A 21,539-nucleotide genomic window follows, 5' to 3' on the forward strand; every position below is an offset into this window, starting at 1 on the left:
GGACAGCTCCGGTGCTGAATCCAATTTCTGTCGAAACGGTCGGCAAAAAATAACCTGCAAAACCCATACAGGGCCGAACCTTTATTCAAGCATGGGAATACACTCAAAATGAGACCAATGTGTTGCCTAACACATCACGCAATACGCACAAACACGCCGTGGTGGAACCCCCGAGTGATGGGAGGGTGTATTTCACAAGAAGGTCAAAGACCTCTCTGTGAGGACAGCCCAGTGGATGAGATAGCTTGGTTTATTTTATTTTTTATTTTTTTACAATTGTAGTGCATCAGTCTTGACAAAAAAAAGCATTCGGGTGACAAGGTGACGAATTTTAGTCACAAAATGACGGAGACTGGTTAGCTTGATGGCAACGTGATCAACCTTCGCCGTGCGCGACTGTGCCATTACCCTATGCAACATCGTTCACGTTTCACGTGAATTGGGCGAAAAAAACGAGGTTTTCGGATTTCGGATAATGTCAACCAGATCGTCAGAAAAACCATTGCAATAACAAATCTCTGCCAGTAGAGGGTGCAACTGTATATGAGAGAACACACGAGTCACAGACCTGAGCCTCTGAAATTATTTCCAAGCCCTGAGCAGAATCTAAATATCAGCGTCGTTACACAAGTAATATTAAGATTAAAACAACAGCAGTTCTCTGACCTTTCCTATACAGTACCAAATATGAACCTATCCCTCACTCCAATTAGGCCAACGTGATCATCAGCCATTCTTTAATTATGACACTTTGTTTCAGCACATTGAACTGTGCAGATTTATTTAGGCGGTGTTGAAATAGAAGATACTGCATGCCATGGCCACCGTGAGCGCGTACAGCCTGCATGCACGCCCAACCCCGAAGAGACAAGTGTTCTGGCATAGCTCCTTGCAGCAGAGTAGCTAAGGATTGGGTTGTATTTTTGGAACAGTGTGTGTAGATCTGGTCGCCTTGTTAGGTCTGTATTTCCAACCGCACCAACAGTTTGGAGAAAGCGCCACAGTAAGGGGAGGCAGGGACAGGGGAAAGGGGCTTTTCTATGGCCACCTTAAAAGCCATGATCAAGCGCCTGGGCTTAATAGAAGATATCCTAAATTGTTTATCAAAATAATTAGAAAACATCTTAATCTTTGTAAAGGTAACTTGATCTGCACGGAGTCTGGAAGTCCATGACTCCGAATCCACAAGGGGGAAATATTTAACAAAAAAAGTAATGCGCGCGCGTAATATGAAGTGGTTCTGATAGGTGATTAAAACGTTCAGTACTGGACATGATCCGAAATTACAAAAAACTACAGAGAAGAAAATCGGACCAATTTTAGATTGAATTGGGGACATTTAAAATTCGAAATTTAATGTCAGGTGAAGGTTATCTTGTCTGTGTATGGACTGATTCTATTTTGACAAAGTTACAGGTAGGCCTAATTTGACTTTTAAACTTCTAAAGTACATGTTTGGCTGCGGTTAAGGAAGGTATGAGTGGAGGTCGCTTTGAATTTGACGATGGAGGTGCTTACTGTGGTGGCTGGGAGGGTGGAAAGGCACATGGCCATGGGATCTGTACCGGACCGAAAGGACAGGGGGAGTTCTCCGGCTCTTGGAATTATGGGTTTGAAGTGGTTGGAGTCTACACCTGGCCCAGTGGAAACACCTTCGAAGGGTACTGGTCGCAGGGAAAGCGTCACGGGTTGGGCGTTGAAACTAAAGGACACTGGGTTTACAAAGGAGAATGGACTCACGGCTTCAAAGGGAGATACGGCACACGTTTGAGTATAGGTAGTGGCGCAAAGTATGAAGGAACATGGAATAACGGATTGCAAGATGGATACGGCACAGAGACGTATGCTGATGGAGGTGGGATATAGATTCTTATTTAGCATGTGTCATGTGTGCTTGACCTAATAATGCAATAACATGAGCGAAGTACTTGAAATGTACTTTTCGTGCTTAACATGTTTGATCACATGCGGGTTCTTTAAGGAGGATTGTGTGACTCTAGCAACCATGCATGGATCATGGAACCCAACTGTTGGCCAGATGGCCCATTGGTGCCTTGCCCATCGCCTCTTGACCTCTTGCCAAATCCAAGTGATACATGAAGACACATTTGGAGGAGTAAATACTAAAGTGTGTTAACAGGCTGCATATGCTGTCAGGTGCTATAATGATGTTCTTCTAAAGCAAATAACCTGTTATTCTACAAAATTCATTATGTATAAACTGAATTGGCTTTTTTATTTTTTTATTTCCCATTGACAGAATCGTATAAGGATATATGCATGTTTTCCTCGTGAACATTTAAATGTCTAACATACACTGACCAGCATCCTAAACAGTAGTTTCAGAATCACAATTTGTTTGTATTGCCATGTAAGTTGAAACAAACACAGCATTTCCTGTGGCCTTTAAGTTGCGATGGTGATGAAAAAAACATAACAGATCATGCCTGTGCCAATGTTGCCCTGTCTAGCTGACTCATCAGATTTAGGTCTAAGTGATGTGATCAGGGTGATGTGAAGCTGCCATGTGTCAGGATGTAAGAATAGCTCCGACTGTGTTCTCTTGGCCACACAGTCCCCAATAGCGATGGCATCCAGACACGTGTCTTGGTCTGCATGAAGGACTAGACCCCTGATGAGTTTGAGCTAACAGAAATAACTTTACTGAGACTAGTCTCTCACACTAAGTACATTTACTGTAACACTAACACAGGGCATCAACCTCAACCTGTGTTGTTAAACCGCCCACATGCATCAACACAGAGTGGATACAACGGACAGCATTGAAGAGCACTCAGACTGGCTTATATCGATTTCACATAAATCGAGCTAAGTCAGCATTTCAGATTTCAACTTAATATCAAGTGCCAAGGCTTTGTGTCTTTGAAAAGACAGGCCTATAACATGAATCCAACACCAATCCATGCACAGACATGCAGTGGGATAAGGATGGTGATACAGCCTGGGTACTGTCAGCTTGTCAACAAGCTTCAGCACACGAGAAGCTCAGATGAAGTTTGAATCTGCTCATGAAGTTTGCATCATTAAGTTTGAATCTGCTCATGAAGTTTGAATCTGCTCATGAAGTTTGAATCTGCTCAGGCCTTTCTCAGATGAAGACAAAATGTCCCTGTTTACCATTGCTCCTGCTAATAGACATTGTGAACATCCTGTGTTTCCTCAGGCACCTTCCAGGGTCAGTTTACAGGTGGTATGCGACATGGATACGGGGTGCGTCAAAGTGTGCCCTATGGCATGGCGGCGGTGGTGCGCTCCCCTCTCCGCACCTCCCTGACCTCTCTCCGCAGCGAGCACAGCAACGGCACGCTGCTCCAGCAGGACGCGCCCGTCATCACCACCACCAATGCCTCCGGCCAGGAAACCCCCGTCCCCACCCCCACCCAGCTGGGGCCCTCCCGCGGGGGCTTCGCCCTCACGCTCCAGGTCGACCCAGAGGCCGTCAAGCCCAAGAAGAAAGGCCTGTTCCGCCGTGGCTCCCTGCTGGGCAAGCTGAAGAAGTCCGACTCCCGCACATCCCTGTCCAGCCAGAAGAGCAAGATCAGCTTCCTGAGGACCGAGTCAGCCCTCAGCTCGGCGGCCAGCGATGCCAACTCCACCATCAGCCTGGGCGACGAGAGCCTGGCAGGCGTGGATGACTTCCCCCCCGTGGAGGCCGACATCGATGCCACCACCACCGAGGTCTACATGGGCGAGTGGAAGAACGACAAGCGCTCCGGCTACGGAATAAGCGAGCGGTCCAGCGGCCTCAAGTACGAGGGCGAGTGGCTGGACAACCAGCGCCACGGCTACGGCTGCACCACCTTTGCGGAGGGCGGGAAGGAGGAGGGGAAGTACATGAACAACATGCTGGTGAAGGCCATGAAGAAGAGGGTGATCCAGCTGAAGGGCACCAAGATCAAGCAGAAGGTGGAGCGCAGCGTGGAGGGAGCTCAGAGGGCGGCGGCCATCGCCAAACAGAAGGCAGAGATCGCTGCCTCCAGGTACAAACCAAAACAGGCTGGGTGACTACCCATGGTGTTGTTGTTACCTGTGTTGTGGATGTTGCTATGTACTTCATTATTTATTTGACATTAAGATTGAATGTGATCAAGAAATACAGGATAAGGATAAAGTAGAATTAGAATTAGGATAGAAACACATCCAGTATCAGCCATCAGTATCTCTTTACATACTTAGAGTTGCATACACATTGTACGGGAGGATGCCTCTGGATGGCACTGCATAAACAATAGAGCTGTTGTAAGGGGGACAATGTTCAAGACAAGCTACATTGTAAGTTGGAAGCATGAGTTCTAGCTGCAGGTCAAGATGGACTAGTACCCACATCTCATTCTCAATAGCTGGAGGTTGAACCCTTCAGAAGAGTCAACCTCATCTCACACACGCACACACACACACACCTACTAACACAGACCAGTCAGAGGTGTGTTTGAGGGGCTAGAGCCTTTGATATATAGTTTGATGTCTTGGAAGTTTTTTCACCCTTTGGAATAGAACTCGTTCACCACAAGGCCATTCATTGACAACACTACAGTGACCATAAGCGTCATGAGCTGACCCTGCATGGACCTGCACATGAAGGGCAGAGCCTGCTATGGCACACAGACCTAACTGTCAAGTTCAATGAGGAAAGCAATGCCATGGTATCAGTTTACCAAGCACCCCCTTGACCCAATGATGTGGGCCTTCTGACAAAAAGTCGGCTGTTGGCTTCCCTGTTGTTCCTACACATCAAAGGATTGTTCTATGAAAGTGTCCACTCGTGTTTACTACAACTTCCAACATAAGAAAAGTAAAATAACAGGATTTGTAGAACTTTTGTGTTTCCTTTGGGATTTTTTGAGATGTTGAAGCACTGTTAGGGTGTTGTCCCAAAGCAGTTCTTTGTTTGCCTTTGCACTTGTCAGACCAATTTGTCAATGATCTAATCATATAGTGTATGACGTGAAAGGGGAGTTAAAATGCCATCAAGCATGCAGCCGAACAAGGTCAAATGTGTTTCTAGCTTCGCTGGATGGTGTGTTGTTTGTTCTTCTACTTGTCCACGTCCTTGTCCACGTCCTTGTCCTTGCTTGACAAAACAGGGAATGGTGATGCTCTTTTCCAATGACACAGGTTTCCTGCTGTCCATGCACCCGCACCATACAAGGCAGGACCTGTATTATCTAATGTAAGCCTCTGCACCTGAAATAAGCTCAGTGTTTACAGCAGGCAGGCTCTCCCTGATGGACTGCAGATCCTGTCCCAGGCAAATGGAAATCTAAATATTTTACCTCAGCGACATGCAGCATAATAAGAGTTATGGGGCAAACAGTTTTTTTTCCTTTGTGTAGTAGTTAACCTCTATCATCTTCTCAGACAGGTCGGTGCCCAGACAAGGCCATGAATAGACATGATTACTAACATCCAGGGGACTGTGAGGGATAGTGACTGGAAATAAACAGTTATCGACTTTACAAACAACTTTCTAATCACACTTGGGTGGTCTCAAACTGTTGACACAAACTCATACAGATTCACCGTGATTGTCTCTCACCTTTTTAAGTGTGTAATTTACACAGTCAATACAGGGGTGATGGTGACAGACACATTTGTTTTAATGAATTTCACAGATAATTCTGTCTCATTTCCTATTGAAAATTCAGAGCTTCAAAGGTTTTAGACCTACAATACAATCCGCTAGGCTTTCCCAATGAGGCGTGGTTATGTTGTTATGATAGAAGAGAGAGCACCACATCCGGCCAACATTGAATTGTGTAGCCCCATGTGAACCAGGAAGATGGAGCTCTTTCCCTGCCAAGACCCACTACAAAACCACCATCCAGCCACCCAGTAATGGTGCCAACCAGTAGCTATAGCCATAGAGAGATTAGGTCAGGAGGTATAAATATATCAAGTTGCATATTGAAGTTAGCTCGTCAGCTAGCCTATGTTGTGCTTTGACATTCAGTAGCTGTGTCTAGCTGTCTGGCGGGGGCTGGGAGCAGGCTCCGAGAGGGTCTGAAGAGAGACTGTTGGACGCTGCTCTGGGCGTTAATGACGCACAGGCAGACGGAGGCACTGTGTCAGAAGGGAGGCCTGACTAAATAAGGGCAGGCACACTGTTGCTGTAGCACAATCACAGGCGAATGCAACAGCTGATTGAACCCTCTCTTCCCCCAACTTTCCTGCCCAGCCACAGACAAACAGCCACACACAGCTGAGATACAGCTCTGGGTGAGGGTTAGGCTTAGAGACTGGTGTCACTGGATCCGGACTGTTAACAGGGACGTTTCATGTCGTCTTGTTGGGAACAGTTTGTAGGAGTCTGACAGGGAGAACATCCAACAAGTTTGAGCACAGCCAAGGGATAAGCAGCGCAGAGACACTGGGCAGTCTTGCGTCAGCAGGGGTGTCAAATGGTTCCATGGATATAAATATGACAGAGCTCATAAGAGAAAGTCTGGGGATGAGAGAGTAGCAGATACATGTACCACACCTAGCCTTAGTTGTGTGTCTACACTTACATACATTATTGCTGAGACAGGCATTTTGTGCCGCTGCAACTAGTTTAATCATTTGCAAAGAGAGGCGTGTGTGACGGAGGAGCCAGTCTATTCTTGCCTGTGTACTGTATGTACTGTAAACTATCAATACTTGTGATGAAGTAGGGATGCCCCTGTGCCCCGGGTTCGATTCCAGCTTTAGCCATTTCTGCTTCTCTTCCTCTCTTTCATCTACATGTCCTGTCAATTTTCTATCTTTGTGCGAAAAAGGCCCAAAATACTGAACACTGCAATATTTGCACACAATATTTTTGTAAAATATTAAAAACAAATTTGGATACTAAATAAAACATACAGTACATCTGTATACTATATATATATATGATGTACTGTATGATTTATATACATATATATAAAGAGAGACAGAGAGAGAGAGAGAGAGAGAGAGAGAGAGAGAGAGAGAGAGAGAGAGAGAGAGAGAGAGAGAGAGAGAGAGAGAGAGAGAGTGCTTGGGGGATCCCCTGAGCTGGAGTGGCATATTCCATGCTGACAGATCTCACTTCTCTTGAAGCTCATGTGGAGTTATGCGCAATTCATGAGCAGCACAATGGAAGCTAAAACTCAAAGCATTACTAGCTTTTTAGGGGTACACATTTTGTGTTTTAAGCTGCCCCAGCCTTTAGGTTAGAGGGGGGGGGGTCCTTTAGGGAAGCCTGAAACCATACAGAGTATTCAGGTCCCAGTTTTAGATATCACACTTTGTTAAAATAGTCTGTTTGAAGCGAGGCGATGAAAGGATGCCACTGAGGAGCAGAAGTGCAGCATTCAACAGTGGCATCATACCCACTGAAAATAAGTCAGCAAGATACCACTTCAAATGTATTATCTGTTCTCAACAGGACATCTCATGTATTTCTCATCCCACTTACATGTCATAAGTGTCCATTTGATTGTGAGAAAAACAATATACGAGTTCACGCTAACTAGCTAGAGCACCGCACCAAAACAATTCCAGTGATTGTAGTGTATGTTGGCTCTGGTGTATGTTCTCTGAGAGCTGCGATGGTGGAGGTAGTTAGTCTGCAAGAGATACCATCTGCCCTACGCCTCTCTCCACCCACACGCTGGCAACCGTTTATGGAACCTCTACACACCACACAACACAACAGATCATGTTTTGGGTCCAGCAGCAGCCTTTTTCCATTAGTTCCAAGGATACTGTGTTTACGCTCCATCTGTTTGTGGGAACGAGGCTTGTAGGAATTACAGTTCTGACACCATAGAATGGCACTTCTGTGTGTTGTGAGTGCAAGTTAGTGTCGCAGCCAAGACGACATTCCGCTCGAAAGCATAATCTGTTAGTGTGCTAAACGGATGGGGAGATATTCACCACACACTTGTTAATGCATTATGCAAGTCTCATTAGATATTCTTAAGCAAATCACATCATTAAAACAAGCTAACCTGCAACCCGTCAAGCCTCCAGTGCCGTTGTAATATCAAGAATTGAAACATTCTGCTGATACAATATGGAGTGAATGCAATGGGTTTTCCCATTGACGTTTCACAAATCAGCTGCTTTTTTAGATTTCAAGCTTCAGGCAATTAGATTTGTTGAATCCACCTTTGATGTGGACGGCATTGGCCCTTTGACCATGTGTCAGCCAGTCTAGATATGAGCTCAGAGAGAGTGTGAAGGAAGGCAGAAGTCCCTGAAAGAGGGGGTGTTGCTGACTAGGTGGGGACAGGTGTAGGTCTACTAAATCTAGCAGGGAGCTTCAAGTGCCCCCCTAATTGTTCCAGGGGGAAGAGCCTACCCCTCAGAGTCTTCAAGTGGGCCACAGCTATTTTGAGCCCCGTGTAACGTTACAGTATGTCAAGTATTCACAGAGTAATCACAATCAGTAATACTCCCAGCCCTCCAGAGATATCAACAGCATTGACTACGCCACACTCACTCAAATCAGATCCCCCACTCCGGAGAGATCACAATAATGTGAAGGGCTGTTGCCATTTGTCATACATGTTTAGATAGTTAAGAGTAACACATTTCATTTTGTACAATCACTTATTTATTTTCGAATACTGGATCAGTATTTGAGAAGTTTCACACACATACACATGCACACACACACACATATACACACAGGTACAACAATTGAGGCCCCTTCAAAGCAGACCCCATGGAGTATTAACTTTGTCTGAGCCAAGGTGCTAACATCTTCATAAAGTCATATATTTCAGTTCCAACTCAGCAGTATAAAACCAAATGCCCCTTCTCTATTTCTGTTACTAACTAGAACCCATGTGACCGACCAAACACACATGCCCCTCACATCAGGCATGACTGTATTTTGTAATCAAGCCTACGGTGATTTTTCAGTGAGTCTTTCTGGTTAAGGCTTTGTTTTGAGTCCAGTGTTTTCCTTCTGGTCAGGTTTGGTACGAGGGGGTTTAAGTGTTGTGGATGCTCTCATTGCTTTTATCATTGCTAACATGACAAAGTATATTTCCAAATAAAGAGGGAATAATGTGATTCGCAGGGTGAGGAACAGCCATTTTCCTTTCATTCATTCCTTCATTGTCATTCATTTGTACTGCATGAACTGTCACCATCTGGAGTGAGGTGTGAAGACTTGTCACACACTCATTCATTCGTGTGGAGCAGAATGTTCCCTTCCATATACAATCACCTGTTCTTTCCAATAATGACGTTCTAACCACAGCCACAGGCCAGGAGCAAACGGGACAGGAATGCTGAGTGAACCCTGGTTTTGTGTCTCTCCAGGACCTCCCATGCCAAGGCCAAGGCAGACGCAGCAGACCTGTCCTCCCAGGCCTCCAACAACGAGTCCAGCATCGCCAGGGTGGTGGCCCGAGAGCTCTCCCCCTCCTTCATCCAGCCAGGTACTCGTCTGAATCTTGAACTTGAACTTCAGTCACAGCGGCGTGGCTGTCGTCCGTGCTGGGTTGCTGATCCTGGGTTGAGGAGGTGCTCCACAAGGATAGTGTCCTCTATGAGGATCTAAAAAAAGGGCCTTCTCACTGGGGCTGCAGGAGCATATCAGGTTCCTTACGCATCCGTCCTGCACACACTGGCCTCTCAGCCTCCGGTGTGCCTCCGCATTTTTGTCTTCTCTTTTCCGAGCTGAGCTCCTCGAAGATTCAAATAGACCCTTGCTGATAAAAGGTTGTCACCGTTGAGTGGCTGGCTGAGATGTGTTTGGCTAATGCTCCAAATGGACAAAGGTCTTCAGTCACAGCACATTCCTCTGGGAAAGATCACTCATGCAAAGACGGCAGAGTGATAAACAGTCTTCTAGGATTTCATTCTGATAGGGGAAAAGGGGTTAATGCAGAGAGTTTTAATTGGTTGATTATCTCATCCTTTAATACCCTGTTAGAACAACCTCATTGGTTCTAACCTCATTACAACTAGTTAATCAACTATGAAACCAGAGGAATGTTGTAAATTAAGTGAGGATTTTTTGTTTTCATACGTGGCCTAAAATAACATTCTTACTAACGTTTAGGAGGGAATGCAACAGTTTCTTTTTTAAGTAGATAATAAGAAAATAACAAGTAAGTAATAATAATAAGTTAAAATAATGTTTTGTGAATTTGGCCTCTGGTGGCTCCATCATGCCCGTGTAGACCTTACATCCAAGCTAGACTGCACTTCTCAACAACGTCCAGTAGAAATCAGAGGGTAACCATTTTGAATCAAAGCAATTGGTTGGATGCAGAGCGGCAGAGTGGCCCATGTGTTTGTAATAAGGGGACTGCTTAAGACAAAAATGAACCAAACCATTCTATGTATCAAAGTAACCCATTTACTGGAGAGCCTGCATGTTCAGGATGGCTTACATTCATTTGTCTATCAAATGTCATGTATGATGACAGCAATAAATGAGAAATGTCATGTTTTATAAACAGCCTGTAGATTGAGATCTTTCCCATCCGTGTGTGCCACCTGCAGGGCCAGAGTACATGAAGAAGAGAGCACTTCAGGAGATCGTGGAGGGCATTGAGAATGCAGAGACTATCATGCACGAGCCCCTCTTAGCAGAGGAGCCCCCACCCACCCCCCCGGAGAGCCCTGTGATGCATGAGCTAGACAGCCTGATGCCTGTGTCCACGCCTGCCCGCACCCCCTCTCCCAGCCTGGGCATCAGCAAGGAGGAGCCCCACCTTCTCAGCCCCGGGAGCTGGAATGGAGACAAGGCCAGCAGTAAAGGTAGTGGCAGCCGAGGAAGTAGCCTGGCCAACAGTAGGCCCAGCAGCCGACCCACCACCCCCGCATCCATCCCCGCCCCCGCCCCTGCCCCCGCCCCCCCTGAGGAGCGCGCCACCGGCAGCCGCGGTCCCTCTCGTACCCCGAGTCGCCAAAGTAACGTGGCTGAACAGGGCTCCGACTTGGAGATTAAGCCGCTGCAGAAAATGGACACCGAGGTGAAGGTTCCAGAAGCTGCCCCAGCCTCTGCCCCAGCCTCTGTAAGGACCAGCCTCATCTTCTCAGATGAAGAAGAACCGCTACCCCCCTCCAAACCGTCCTCCAAAGCTGTTACCCCAGAGCCCAATGCGGGCGAGCTCAAGCAGAGAGCAGGCACGCGCGAGTCTCTCCACGAACGCCCGCCCTCTGCTGCCGAGAACAAGGTTGAGGAGCGAAAGCCTGTCAGCAAAGCTGAGCCCAAGCCTTCGTCAAAACGAGAGCCCAGCCCGGCTCCAAAACCCACACTTGAACCCAAAGCAGTTTCCGCTCCCACCAAGCCAGCTGCCAAACCAGCACCAAAGGTGGAGCCTAAAGCTGAGGCAAGATTCAAAACTGTAATGAAGACCCCAAGTGAAATCATAGACTCTTTTGAAGATGACCAGGTAAGGTTGCATGAGCTCCCAAAATAGATAATTTGTAGATAATATATGTAAAATGTCTCTACAGGTGCCAAGAAGGAACATATTCAACTATAGAAACATCACTAAATGTTCTCTGTTTGTTCTTTGTCTCACCCTGTGCTAATGCTTGTATGTTTCTTCTCAAGGGGCCAAACACTGTTATGATCTGCATGGTTATACTACTGAACATCGGCCTGGCTATTCTCTTTGTTCACATCTTGTCATGAGACATTGGCAACCCAGGTAATGGTTGTTATTTCACTTCATCTACATAGGGTATCCATAGGGTAACCATAAGATACATATTGCCAACAGTCTGGTGTTCATTTGAAATATAGTATCACAATACGATACTGTATGGCAATATATCCTTAATGTCCTTTATCTCTATATGTGTCCATCAATTTGAATCATTTGTATTCATACTTGTTTTGTCTCCCGGGTGGGTCCTCAGGTTACCGTCCTGCATTTGAGAGGGGTGGCCCGTATTTTCAGCCAGGACCAGAGAGATCAGAGCCTACCAAGACACCCCAGCCTTATATGGCCCCGCTTGGCCGCTTCCAGCTCTACTGCAGGTTCTGTTGATGTATCCGTGTGAGATTTTTTGAAGCAAATGCTTTTACACAGGGTGGGCAGATCTGTTCGCCGGATTGAAGGACAACCCATCTGCAGTCATTCTGTCATCTGAATTTCACAACTGGTGTCTGTGGATATTGGGGAGCCATATTGTTCTTCATCAGTGAGGACCCTATACTGGAGACAGTGTAGCTCGCTCTGCACCTAGGGCCTCTGAAGGATGAGTCACAGTCTGGGTCATTGTTTTGCAAAGGCCTGGAAAGTGTTACTGGCCAAACCTGATATGGCCTCACAACTAGTTAGCAGATGGACTGTTAATACTGTAGTACACATGTGACTGTTAGCTTGTCAGTAGAAGAGTACAATCTTGGGATATCTCAACCTAGACTTCTCCCTTTTGCCTTGAAATTAAGTAGTGTATATGAAGATGGTGGTGACGATGATGATGATGAGAATGGTTTGGGAGTAACAGACATTTCTATTGCTGGAGATCATGGTACAAAGCTAGCCTGTTTTCTTTTTGCAATGTCAATTTTCTTGTATGAAGTAGATTTATTTTAATTTCTTGAGGGCTTTTAGTAAGATAGGAATGTGCCTCGGCATTGGTGATGATGTGTCACACTAACCGTCACTACAGTGGAATGCACTGGTACTGTCCATCTTCAGGATCTCCTCATTCACTCTTCTTCACAAAACATAGGTGTCACACTGGAGGATGTTTGTGTTCATGGTTATATCAAATGTTTTGAGCAGGATGTTTAAAAGAAACGTAAGTGCAAGTCAGTTTGTTGGTGGGATCTTTTCGAAACCATCATATTTTGATTTGTTAACTATATTATGTAGACTTGGAGTGTCCCTCCATTTAGTCTCTGTTGTGTTTCTGTTGTGTATGAACAACATTTTAATCTACTGCTGTCTGTTTGTGAGCACATAAGGAAAACACCTGATTGAGTGAATCAGATTGACAAAGAGATCTGTATGTTTTGCCTTGGAAGCGGATGATTGAAATGAGAACTTCAATACTTCAGTTAAAGGACATGGATTGGGAGTGGATGTACATTGTTGATTTCAGAGATGGTGCTGAATATATGGGATTATAGACAGTATATATGACTATGCAAAGATTGTTAGGATAATGGATTAGTTTGAGAGCATTTTTGCTGTTTATGGTCTGTGAGATTCTCAATAGCATGGATACTATTGGATAAAAAATAGGTTATGCTTCAATAAACCAAATAATCATTTTTTTTCTCAACTTTTGTATGCATGTGATCACTTTGTGTGTTTTTTTGTACATTTTTGAAGTACACAGCTTTTCAAACCAATCAAAATGCTCTGTTATAATATTATTTGTGAAAAACAATATCCAACTACACATACTTTATTTATTATCCTATAAAGTCAATTACCTCAAGTTTGCGTGATGGGGGAAAATGTAGTTTGATATAGTGGAACTCCAGGTCTTACACACATATCGAGAGCACTCAGAATGTGCTTTTCTAAAACATGATTAGTATGTTTATTGTTCCTACATCCAAATTATTGTTTTCCGTTCTGCATAATAGGCTAATGAAGAATTCATGAACTCAATCTCTGTTGATGAGATAGTAAAGACAGAATGAAGGCCCTGCTCACCCCACTGGTGATGTATTTTAATGCAGACACAGCCTCATGTAAAGAAGCTTTCCCACACAATAACAACGTGTTTTCCCGAAAATGTAAAGTTAATCATTTTTGTTGAATAATACAATATCCAACATAGTTCCTGGTTGTTATGTACTATGAAGTAGTCATAACATGTTAGTTTCACTCCAAGTTACAGGCCATTTTGTTTTGTCACTGGAGCCCATGAATTTTGGATGTCATTTCATGTGTAGGTTTAAATGACTAAATGTAAAACAATAAATCAATTTTACAACTCTGGTATGTGATTTGGCATTTTTTCATATACAAAACCATTTTGTAGTGTTATTACTGGAAGTATTTTTACTTTAGCTATTCCATTTAATTAGGTTAATTAGGACGTATTCTAGATTTATTTTAATCTGCCATATCTTTTGGTCTAGACCAGTAACAAATGAACAATAACAGTATTTTTAAATCCCACCTGTCTGCCAGCTTGACAGATCTCCCCCATGACAGGCTATGAATACCAGGCCCTATTTTAGACTTGGGTTGTCAGACGGGCAACTGTCAAGCCGTCCACATTACAGCACTTTGTGTAAAGCTCATAGATTCAGAGTGAAAGAAAAGCACAAAAGGCAAATACACGGTGAAAAAATGGTGGTGTCATCACTATTACCACCTCACCTGGAATGCCAAACCACTCAATCAGATTGTGTGGAAAGAATGTCTCTAGTCTGAAACTCAGGAACTTGCAGAAGTCTCTGGTGTGGTACAGGTGCCCTCTGTGTGGTCAGTTTGTGCTTTATTGAAACTACTGCAGGTAGGTATTCATCAATGAGTAGCCTGCAGGTTGTGATCTTGACAAGCTACTACTCATTTCATGAGTTACTGTGTTAACCTCTGAATCCAGGATAAAAGATCTAAAAAAGATTCAAGTGTTACAGAATACTGCCCTCTAGCCAAAAAACATGTCTCCACCAGTACGGAAACTCCTTCAGGACAAAAAGCACAACACCCAGAAGGGCCATGAGCCAATGTGCTAGTGCAAACATTAGAGGGCCTCCTACTACACTATATTACTAACTGCAAACACACTTCAGTTAGGTTAAGTATAGTGTCACAAAGTACAGAAAAATCCAGACTTAGTTCATTTAACTTGATTGGATTTAATTATATATTGCTGATTCTTCTTTTTGTAATTTATACATTAGAGCAAATATAGATGGAAATAGTCAATACTTTGGACAGTTATGGAGATGAACACCCAATGTATTACTAGTATTCTTCTCCTTCCTCTTCTCCTTCCACGCTATCAGCCCCCACCTCCTCATAATCCTTCTCCAGAGCTGCCATGTCCTCTCTGGCCTCAGAGAACTCTCCCTCCTCCATGCCCTCACCCACATACCAGTGCACAAAGGCACGTTTAGCATACATCAGGTCAAACTTGTGGTCAAGCCGAGCCCAGGCCTCAGCAATAGCCGTGGTGTTGCTCAGCATGCACACAGCCCTCTGGACCTTGGCCAGGTCTCCACCAGGGACCACAGTGGGGGGCTGGTAGTTGATTCCAACCTTGAAACCAGTTGGGCACCAGTCAACAAACTGGATAGACCTTTTGGTCTTGATGGTGGCAATGGCAGCATTTACATCTTTGGGCACCACATCACCACGGTACAGAAGGCAGCAGGCCATGTACTTTCCATGGCGAGGGTCACATTTAACCATCTGATTGGCAGGCTCAAAGCAGGCGTTGGTGATTTCAGATACAGTTAATTGCTCGTGGTAAGCCTTCTCTGCTGAGATAACTGGAGCATAGGTGGCCAGAGGGAAATGGATACGGGGATAGGGCACCAAGTTGGTCTGGAACTCTGTCAGATCAACATTGAGGGCACCATCAAAACGAAGGGAAGCGGTGATGGAGGAAACTATTTGACTAATGAGCCTGTTGAGGTTGGTGTAGCTAGGACGCTCAATGTCGAGGTTCCTACGGCAGATATCAAAGATGGCCTCATTGTCCACCATGAAGGCACAGTCAGAGTGCTCCAGGGTGGTGTGGGTGGTCAGGATGGAGTTGTAGGGCTCCACCACAGCTGTGGACACCTGGGGAGCTGGGTAGATGGAGAACTCCAGCTTGGACTTCTTGCCGTAGTCAACAGACAGGCGCTCCATCAGCAGGGAGGTGAAACCAGAGCCAGTTCCACCTCCAAAGCTGTGGAAGACCAGGAAGCCCTGAAGGCCTGTGCACTGGTCAGCCTGAGGCGTGGGAAAAACAGAAATCAAGACAGTTTATTCAGAAGATGATGAGTGATAGATTATTATTGATTTGATTTATTATGAAGGACCCACCAGTTTGCGCATCCTGTCCAGCACCAGGTCAATAATCTCCTTGCCAATGGTGTAGTGTCCACGGGCGTAGTTGTTGGCCGCATCCTCCTTACCAGTGATGAGCTGCTCAGGGTGGAACAGCTGGCGGTAGGTTCCAGAGCGCACCTCATCTGTGGAGAGAGAATGACAACTTCATGTAGGGCAGTTAACACAAACCCCAAATAGTTGTTATTTCATTACACTTCTACTCTATGTACTTTGAAGCAGAGACAAAACCTACCAATGACTGTGGGCTCTAGGTCCACAAACACAGCTCTGGGGACATGCTTCCCAGCTCCAGTCTCACTGAAGAAGGTGTTGAAGGAATCATCTTTTCCGCCAATGGCTTTGTGACTGGGCATCTGTCCGTCCGGCTGAATCCCATGCTCCAGACAGTAGAGCTCCCAGCAGGCATTGCCAATCTGGACTCCAGCCTGGCCCACGTGGACTGAGATACACTCACGCTGAAGGAGTAAAGTGTAAATACTTTTTATGTATTATGACAAGCCTGTTATGCATTAATATGCTGAACTATCACTAAAGTGCAATAATTTTGAACAAAACACACAGTATCATGTTATTATTATTAATGTATTATCTTTCTTGTACAATGTTGTGAACTCATGATAGTGTTTACAGGACATCTCTGATTGACCAGCATACTAGCACAGTGATTCAACTGTTCTAAGCGCCTATAGACTGTTCCAGTTTCTACATATTTTGAGAAAGGAGGAAGGGGAGGAGGAATGAGAAAAAAGGCTTTCATTGAAGCAGACATCAGCCTAAACCAGAACATCCTGACCATGTCACCTGACTTGAGCCGCAAGTCACACTATCTGAATACAAAATGGACAGTGTTTTAAGATCAGGAATATTTCACATACTGCACTGTATGTCATCTTTGTTTTCAATCGATCACATGATCACTGTGAAAATAATAAAAGTACAAACTGTTCTTCAGAAGGCATTTACACTTTGTAAATCAAAAGTCATTGTATGATTAATAATTGCATACTTACATACTTGCCAACAAGTATCTATAACTTTATTTCAAGCTATTTTGAGACTAAATTGTGTTTTTAATTAAAAAAACAAAAACCTCCAAGTTTGTGGATTTACATTTTTATATTCCTTAATTTAAAGTACAGGCCCACAAGAGCACAGTGAGTTTTGAGTGAAATTATCTCCCACATAGTGAAATCCTGAATGCATTCCTGGATCAAGCCAAATGGGAAGTGGGTGGCACAGACACATTTAGCAGAATTAACCATTCTCATCCAGTTTTGACTAGGCCTAAAATGAACACATTTTTCAGGTAGGTTTTCAATTTGTATTAATCCTGAACGTTTTCCAACCAATGCAGACTGTTACCACAAACATTTTTTTACAGAGATGTAAACCTTTTAATTTCATAGGTTTATGTTAAAATAATGCAGTACCAGTAACCAGAACCGGCTAGTGCCACCATGTTCTGTCCACCAAACCGAAGCTTCTCCTGTTTTAAAGGTAATGGTCAATCATCTGTGTTAAATACTCACCATTGTAAGTTGAGTCTTTGAGATGTGAAGAACAAAAACATGAAGAGTATGACCAAGCCGACTCTCACAGACAGACGTTTATGTGTCACTTTGCAAGAACTTACAGCAACAACTGTTGTTGGGTGGGTCAATTTATATCTCTGGGATCCGGTGGGGATGTGGAGCTGGAAAATCTGATAGGCTATGAAATGGTATGTCCCACATCCTATTGGCTAACACAACAGTCAGTGTAACTAGTTCTTCCATTTGATTCGTTGAACAAAAACCTCATGCCGCATGCCAGATGACTGTACATCTCTTTAAAAACCTTTTGAATAACTGATCCCAAACAATATAATTTAAGGAATCGAGTTTTTTATTAATACACCTCAAATAATACAAACTTTTCTTCACAATTAATGAAAAATACAGATAGTGCCTGAAACAAAATGTAAGCAAACAAAAATGAGGTTGTGTAAAGAAGTACTTATACTTTTAGGATTTTGTGCTTGTAAGATACCTTAGGTAGACCTAAGATAAGAGCCAGGGGCATCCTAGCTGAAACACTTAGTACTCCTCTCCCTCCTCCTCTCCCTCACCCTCAATGGAGTCAACCCCCACCTCCTCATAATCCTTCTCCAGAGCTGCCATGTCCTCTCTGGCCTCAGAGAACTCTCCCTCCTCCATGCCCTCACCCACATACCAGTGCACAAAGGCACGTTTAGCATACATCAGGTCAAACTTGTGGTCAAGCCGAGCCCAGGCCTCTGCAATAGCTGTGGTGTTGCTGAGCATGCACACAGCCCTCTGGACCTTGGCCAGGTCTCCACCAGGGACCACAGTGGGGGGCTGGTAGTTGATACCAACCTTGAAACCAGTTGGGCACCAGTCAACAAACTGGATAGACCTTTTGGTCTTGATGGTGGCAATGGCAGCATTTACATCTTTGGGCACCACATCACCACGGTACAGAAGGCAGCAGGCCATGTACTTTCCATGGCGAGGGTCACATTTAACCATCTGATTGGCAGGCTCAAAGCAGGCATTGGTGATTTCAGATACAGAGAGCTGCTCGTGGTAAGCTTTCTCAGCTGAGATAACTGGAGCATAGGTGGCCAGAGGGAAATGGATACGGGGATAGGGCACCAAGTTGGTCTGGAACTCTGTCAGATCAACATTGAGGGCACCATCAAAACGAAGGGAAGCGGTGATGGAGGAAACTATTTGACTAATGAGCCTGTTGAGGTTGGTGTAGGTAGGACGCTCAATGTCGAGGTTCCTACGGCAGATATCATAGATGGCCTCATTGTCCACCATGAAGGCACAGTCAGAGTGCTCCAGGGTGGTGTGGGTAGTCAGGATGGAGTTGTAGGGCTCCACCACAGCTGTGGACACCTGGGGAGCTGGGTAGATGGAGAACTCCAGCTTGGACTTCTTGCCGTAGTCAACAGACAGGCGCTCCATCAGCAGGGAGGTGAAACCAGAGCCAGTTCCACCTCCAAAGCTGTGGAAGACCAGGAAGCCCTGAAGGCCTGTGCACTGGTCAGCCTGAGGCGTGGGAAAAACAGAAATCAAGACACAGTTCATTCCGAAGATAAGTCATAGATTACTATTGATTTTAATAATTCAAAAGAACCCACCAGTTTGCGGATCCTGTCCAAAACCAGGTCAATAATCTCCTTGCCAATGGTGTAGTGTCCACGGGCGTAGTTGTTGGCCGCATCCTCCTTGCCAGTGATGAGCTGCTCAGGGTGGAACAGCTGGCGGTAGGTTCCAGTGCGCACCTCATCTGAAGAGAGAGAATTACTTGAAATGTTCAGTTATGACTTTCATTGAGTAATGTGGTGGTGTTTGTTAAGCATGAAGTACTGTTACATTATGTATACAAAGATTTGTAATGGAGATTTAGGTGTGACTTGGGTGTGGTCTTCATCTTCATCTTGAGTTTTGACTCCAAAAACAATATATAATACTAAGAAAATAAATATGCAACTCACCAATGACTGTGGGCTCTAGGTCCACAAACACAGCTCTGGGTACATGTTTCCCAGCTCCAGTCTCACTGAAGAAGGTGTTGAAGGAATCATCTCCTCCTCCAATGGCTTTGTCACTGGGCATCTGTCCGTCCGGCTGAATCCCATGCTCCAGACAGTAGAGCTCCCAGCAGGCATTGCCAATCTGGACTCCAGCCTGGCCCACGTGGATGGAGATACACTCACGCTGAAGGACAAAGAATACATATTTATTTATTTAATTATAACAGTCACATAATTTTATATTTTATGATTTATTTAAGACATTACTTAGGTTTATGCATTTCAGACTAACACACTGTATTTCAACCTTCAAGTCTGCTCTCTAGACTCAATTATTATCTTTTGTTATTAATATTCCTTAAGCAGTGTGAACTGTTTTATCTTTTGATTACCGTACTTTACCTACATTGTTACATGCATCGTTTTTCTGCAATAATTGCTTTGCCTCCTGTACAGTACTTTGGTCAGCCATGGTTGTATTTAAACGCACTATAAACAAATATTGATTGATTGATATAGACTGTTTGAAAAGAGAGTTCAATACTGAGGAAAATGGCTTTACATAAAGGACTTAAATGGACAATAATGAAGGAATGAGTGACAGAAGATCTAGTCTCTCGAGTAGCCACTATGATTTTATATTACAGATGTTCCTTTTTTCATATATACAAAAATGTTTAATGTTGGCTAGAATTCATTCAATTTTAAGGAGTGGCTGCCCTTTTTGCTGTAGATGGATTGTGGGCTGCTCTGTGCCTGCGTATCAGTTAAAGGATTATCTAGGTCAGGACACTTCATGCTGCTGTCTCTTTAAACTGTAATGAGACTACAGCAACCAGATTTATCCTGAATTTGTTTTACAGTGCATGGAAATCTTCATAATGTCACTGTGTATAAAATACATTATTTTGCCTTGTAAATTTTCGTATTTTGCATGAGACAAAAAAGCGAACAATTATGAGGATCTATATCCAGGGACTGGAGGCCAGGCTACCTCGTTTTTAATTAGGTGTCAGTGAGTTTGGTGGATTTACCCACTTTCAAGCAGTGAAATTGCGTGTTAAAAAACACTGCGTAGCCTATGCATATTTGTCAGAGAAATGGTGGCCCAGTGTGTTTAGCCTACTGTGATCGTATAATCTGAGTTAAACGGAATGCATAGAATTTTCGAGCAGTGATTGATGTCTGGCATTGATTTCATTGTGAAATAAATAATTGTAATAATCCAAATGGAAGGAACATCCCTTGTCTGTGCCTTCTTGAAACTGACGGGTATTATACGCTCCAATTGAAGAAGAAAAAGCCATTAAATCACATCTCTTTGTCAAGTAAAATAGGCCTAACACGAAATCAGATTAAGCCTTAAAAACACAACACAATTTAAAGACAACAAGTGCAGACAATAGTCGGAGAATAATCATTAAAAATCAAATAACTCTTACCATGATGGCTCCTTATTGAGATTATGATACAAATCGGGAGAATTCAACGAAGTGTCTGCGGTTGAGGTGTGCGTAGTCTGAAAATAATCCAGTGACGCTGTCGGAATACACCACCTTTCACAGGGGGTTGCCTGCAACGAGCTGCGCAGAAAACCAAACAAACGTTTATCTTTTTATAAGTAAAATATATGAATATGTGTGTTCAGACTTAACACAGCATCCACCATTAGGCAGGCTACAGTTATTAAATCCCCCCCGGAAGATGGACCACTTTGATTAAGATTCATTAAAATGAATGTTACACACAGTCAGTGTAGACTAAACTATTGATAGCCTATTACGTGCCAAAATCCGTGAACATTGCAACCATGGCTTTATTGGGGATGCATGTTTTAAACGAATTAGATTATATTTGGGATCCAGAAACGACGACTGATGTGACCATACTGCCCTGTAAACATTTAGAGCTGTATTTACAATGATTTATTGAGGGGAAGCTATTGTTGGTTCACGTGCAGATTCTTTTTTATGTCAAAACATCCATGGTGGAATATGTTTTTTTTTTTTTCACTGATGCCACAA

The 21,539-nt window shown here is 44.1% G+C and overlaps 2 protein-coding genes across 4 annotated transcripts; one reads left to right on the forward strand and one right to left on the reverse strand.

The window, feature by feature from the left end:
* Positions 1-948: 948 nt before the first annotated feature.
* On the forward strand, positions 949-13,898 carry jph2 (junctophilin 2). Of its 2 annotated transcripts, XM_047040691.1 has the most exons (6): positions 949-1,855; positions 3,185-4,001; positions 9,295-9,413; positions 10,486-11,381; positions 11,546-11,642; positions 11,854-13,898. In XM_047040691.1, exons 1-5 carry the CDS (start codon positions 1,477-1,479, stop codon positions 11,624-11,626), a joined length of 2,292 nt encoding a protein of 763 aa, XP_046896647.1. In that variant the 5' UTR covers positions 949-1,476; the 3' UTR covers positions 11,627-11,642; positions 11,854-13,898. The 2 variants fall into 2 exon arrangements, with proteins under 2 accessions (XP_046896647.1, XP_046896648.1); XM_047040692.1 differs by lacking the exons at positions 11,546-11,642; positions 11,854-13,898 and having other exon boundaries at positions 950-1,855; positions 3,185-3,957; positions 9,297-9,413; positions 10,486-10,586.
* Positions 12,811-21,045, reverse strand: LOC124480997 (tubulin alpha chain-like). 2 transcript variants are annotated; one of them, XM_047040724.1, is made up of 4 exons: positions 17,501-17,643; positions 16,204-16,426; positions 15,945-16,093; positions 12,811-15,851 (listed from the first exon to the last, which is right to left on the reverse strand). In XM_047040724.1, the coding sequence occupies exons 1-4, from the start codon at positions 17,501-17,503 to the stop codon at positions 14,877-14,879; spliced, it is 1,350 nt and encodes a 449-aa protein (XP_046896680.1). In that variant the 5' UTR covers positions 17,504-17,643; the 3' UTR covers positions 12,811-14,876. The 2 variants fall into 2 exon arrangements, with proteins under 2 accessions (XP_046896680.1, XP_046896679.1); XM_047040723.1 differs by lacking the exons at positions 12,811-15,851; positions 15,945-16,093; positions 16,204-16,426; positions 17,501-17,643 and adding exons at positions 18,047-19,027; positions 19,120-19,268; positions 19,477-19,699; positions 20,958-21,045.
* Between the last annotated feature and the right edge of the window lie 494 nt (positions 21,046-21,539).

Source organism: Hypomesus transpacificus, chromosome 18, assembly GCF_021917145.1.
Source record: "Hypomesus transpacificus isolate Combined female chromosome 18, fHypTra1, whole genome shotgun sequence".
Classification (NCBI taxonomy): Eukaryota; Metazoa; Chordata; class Actinopteri; order Osmeriformes; family Osmeridae; genus Hypomesus; species Hypomesus transpacificus.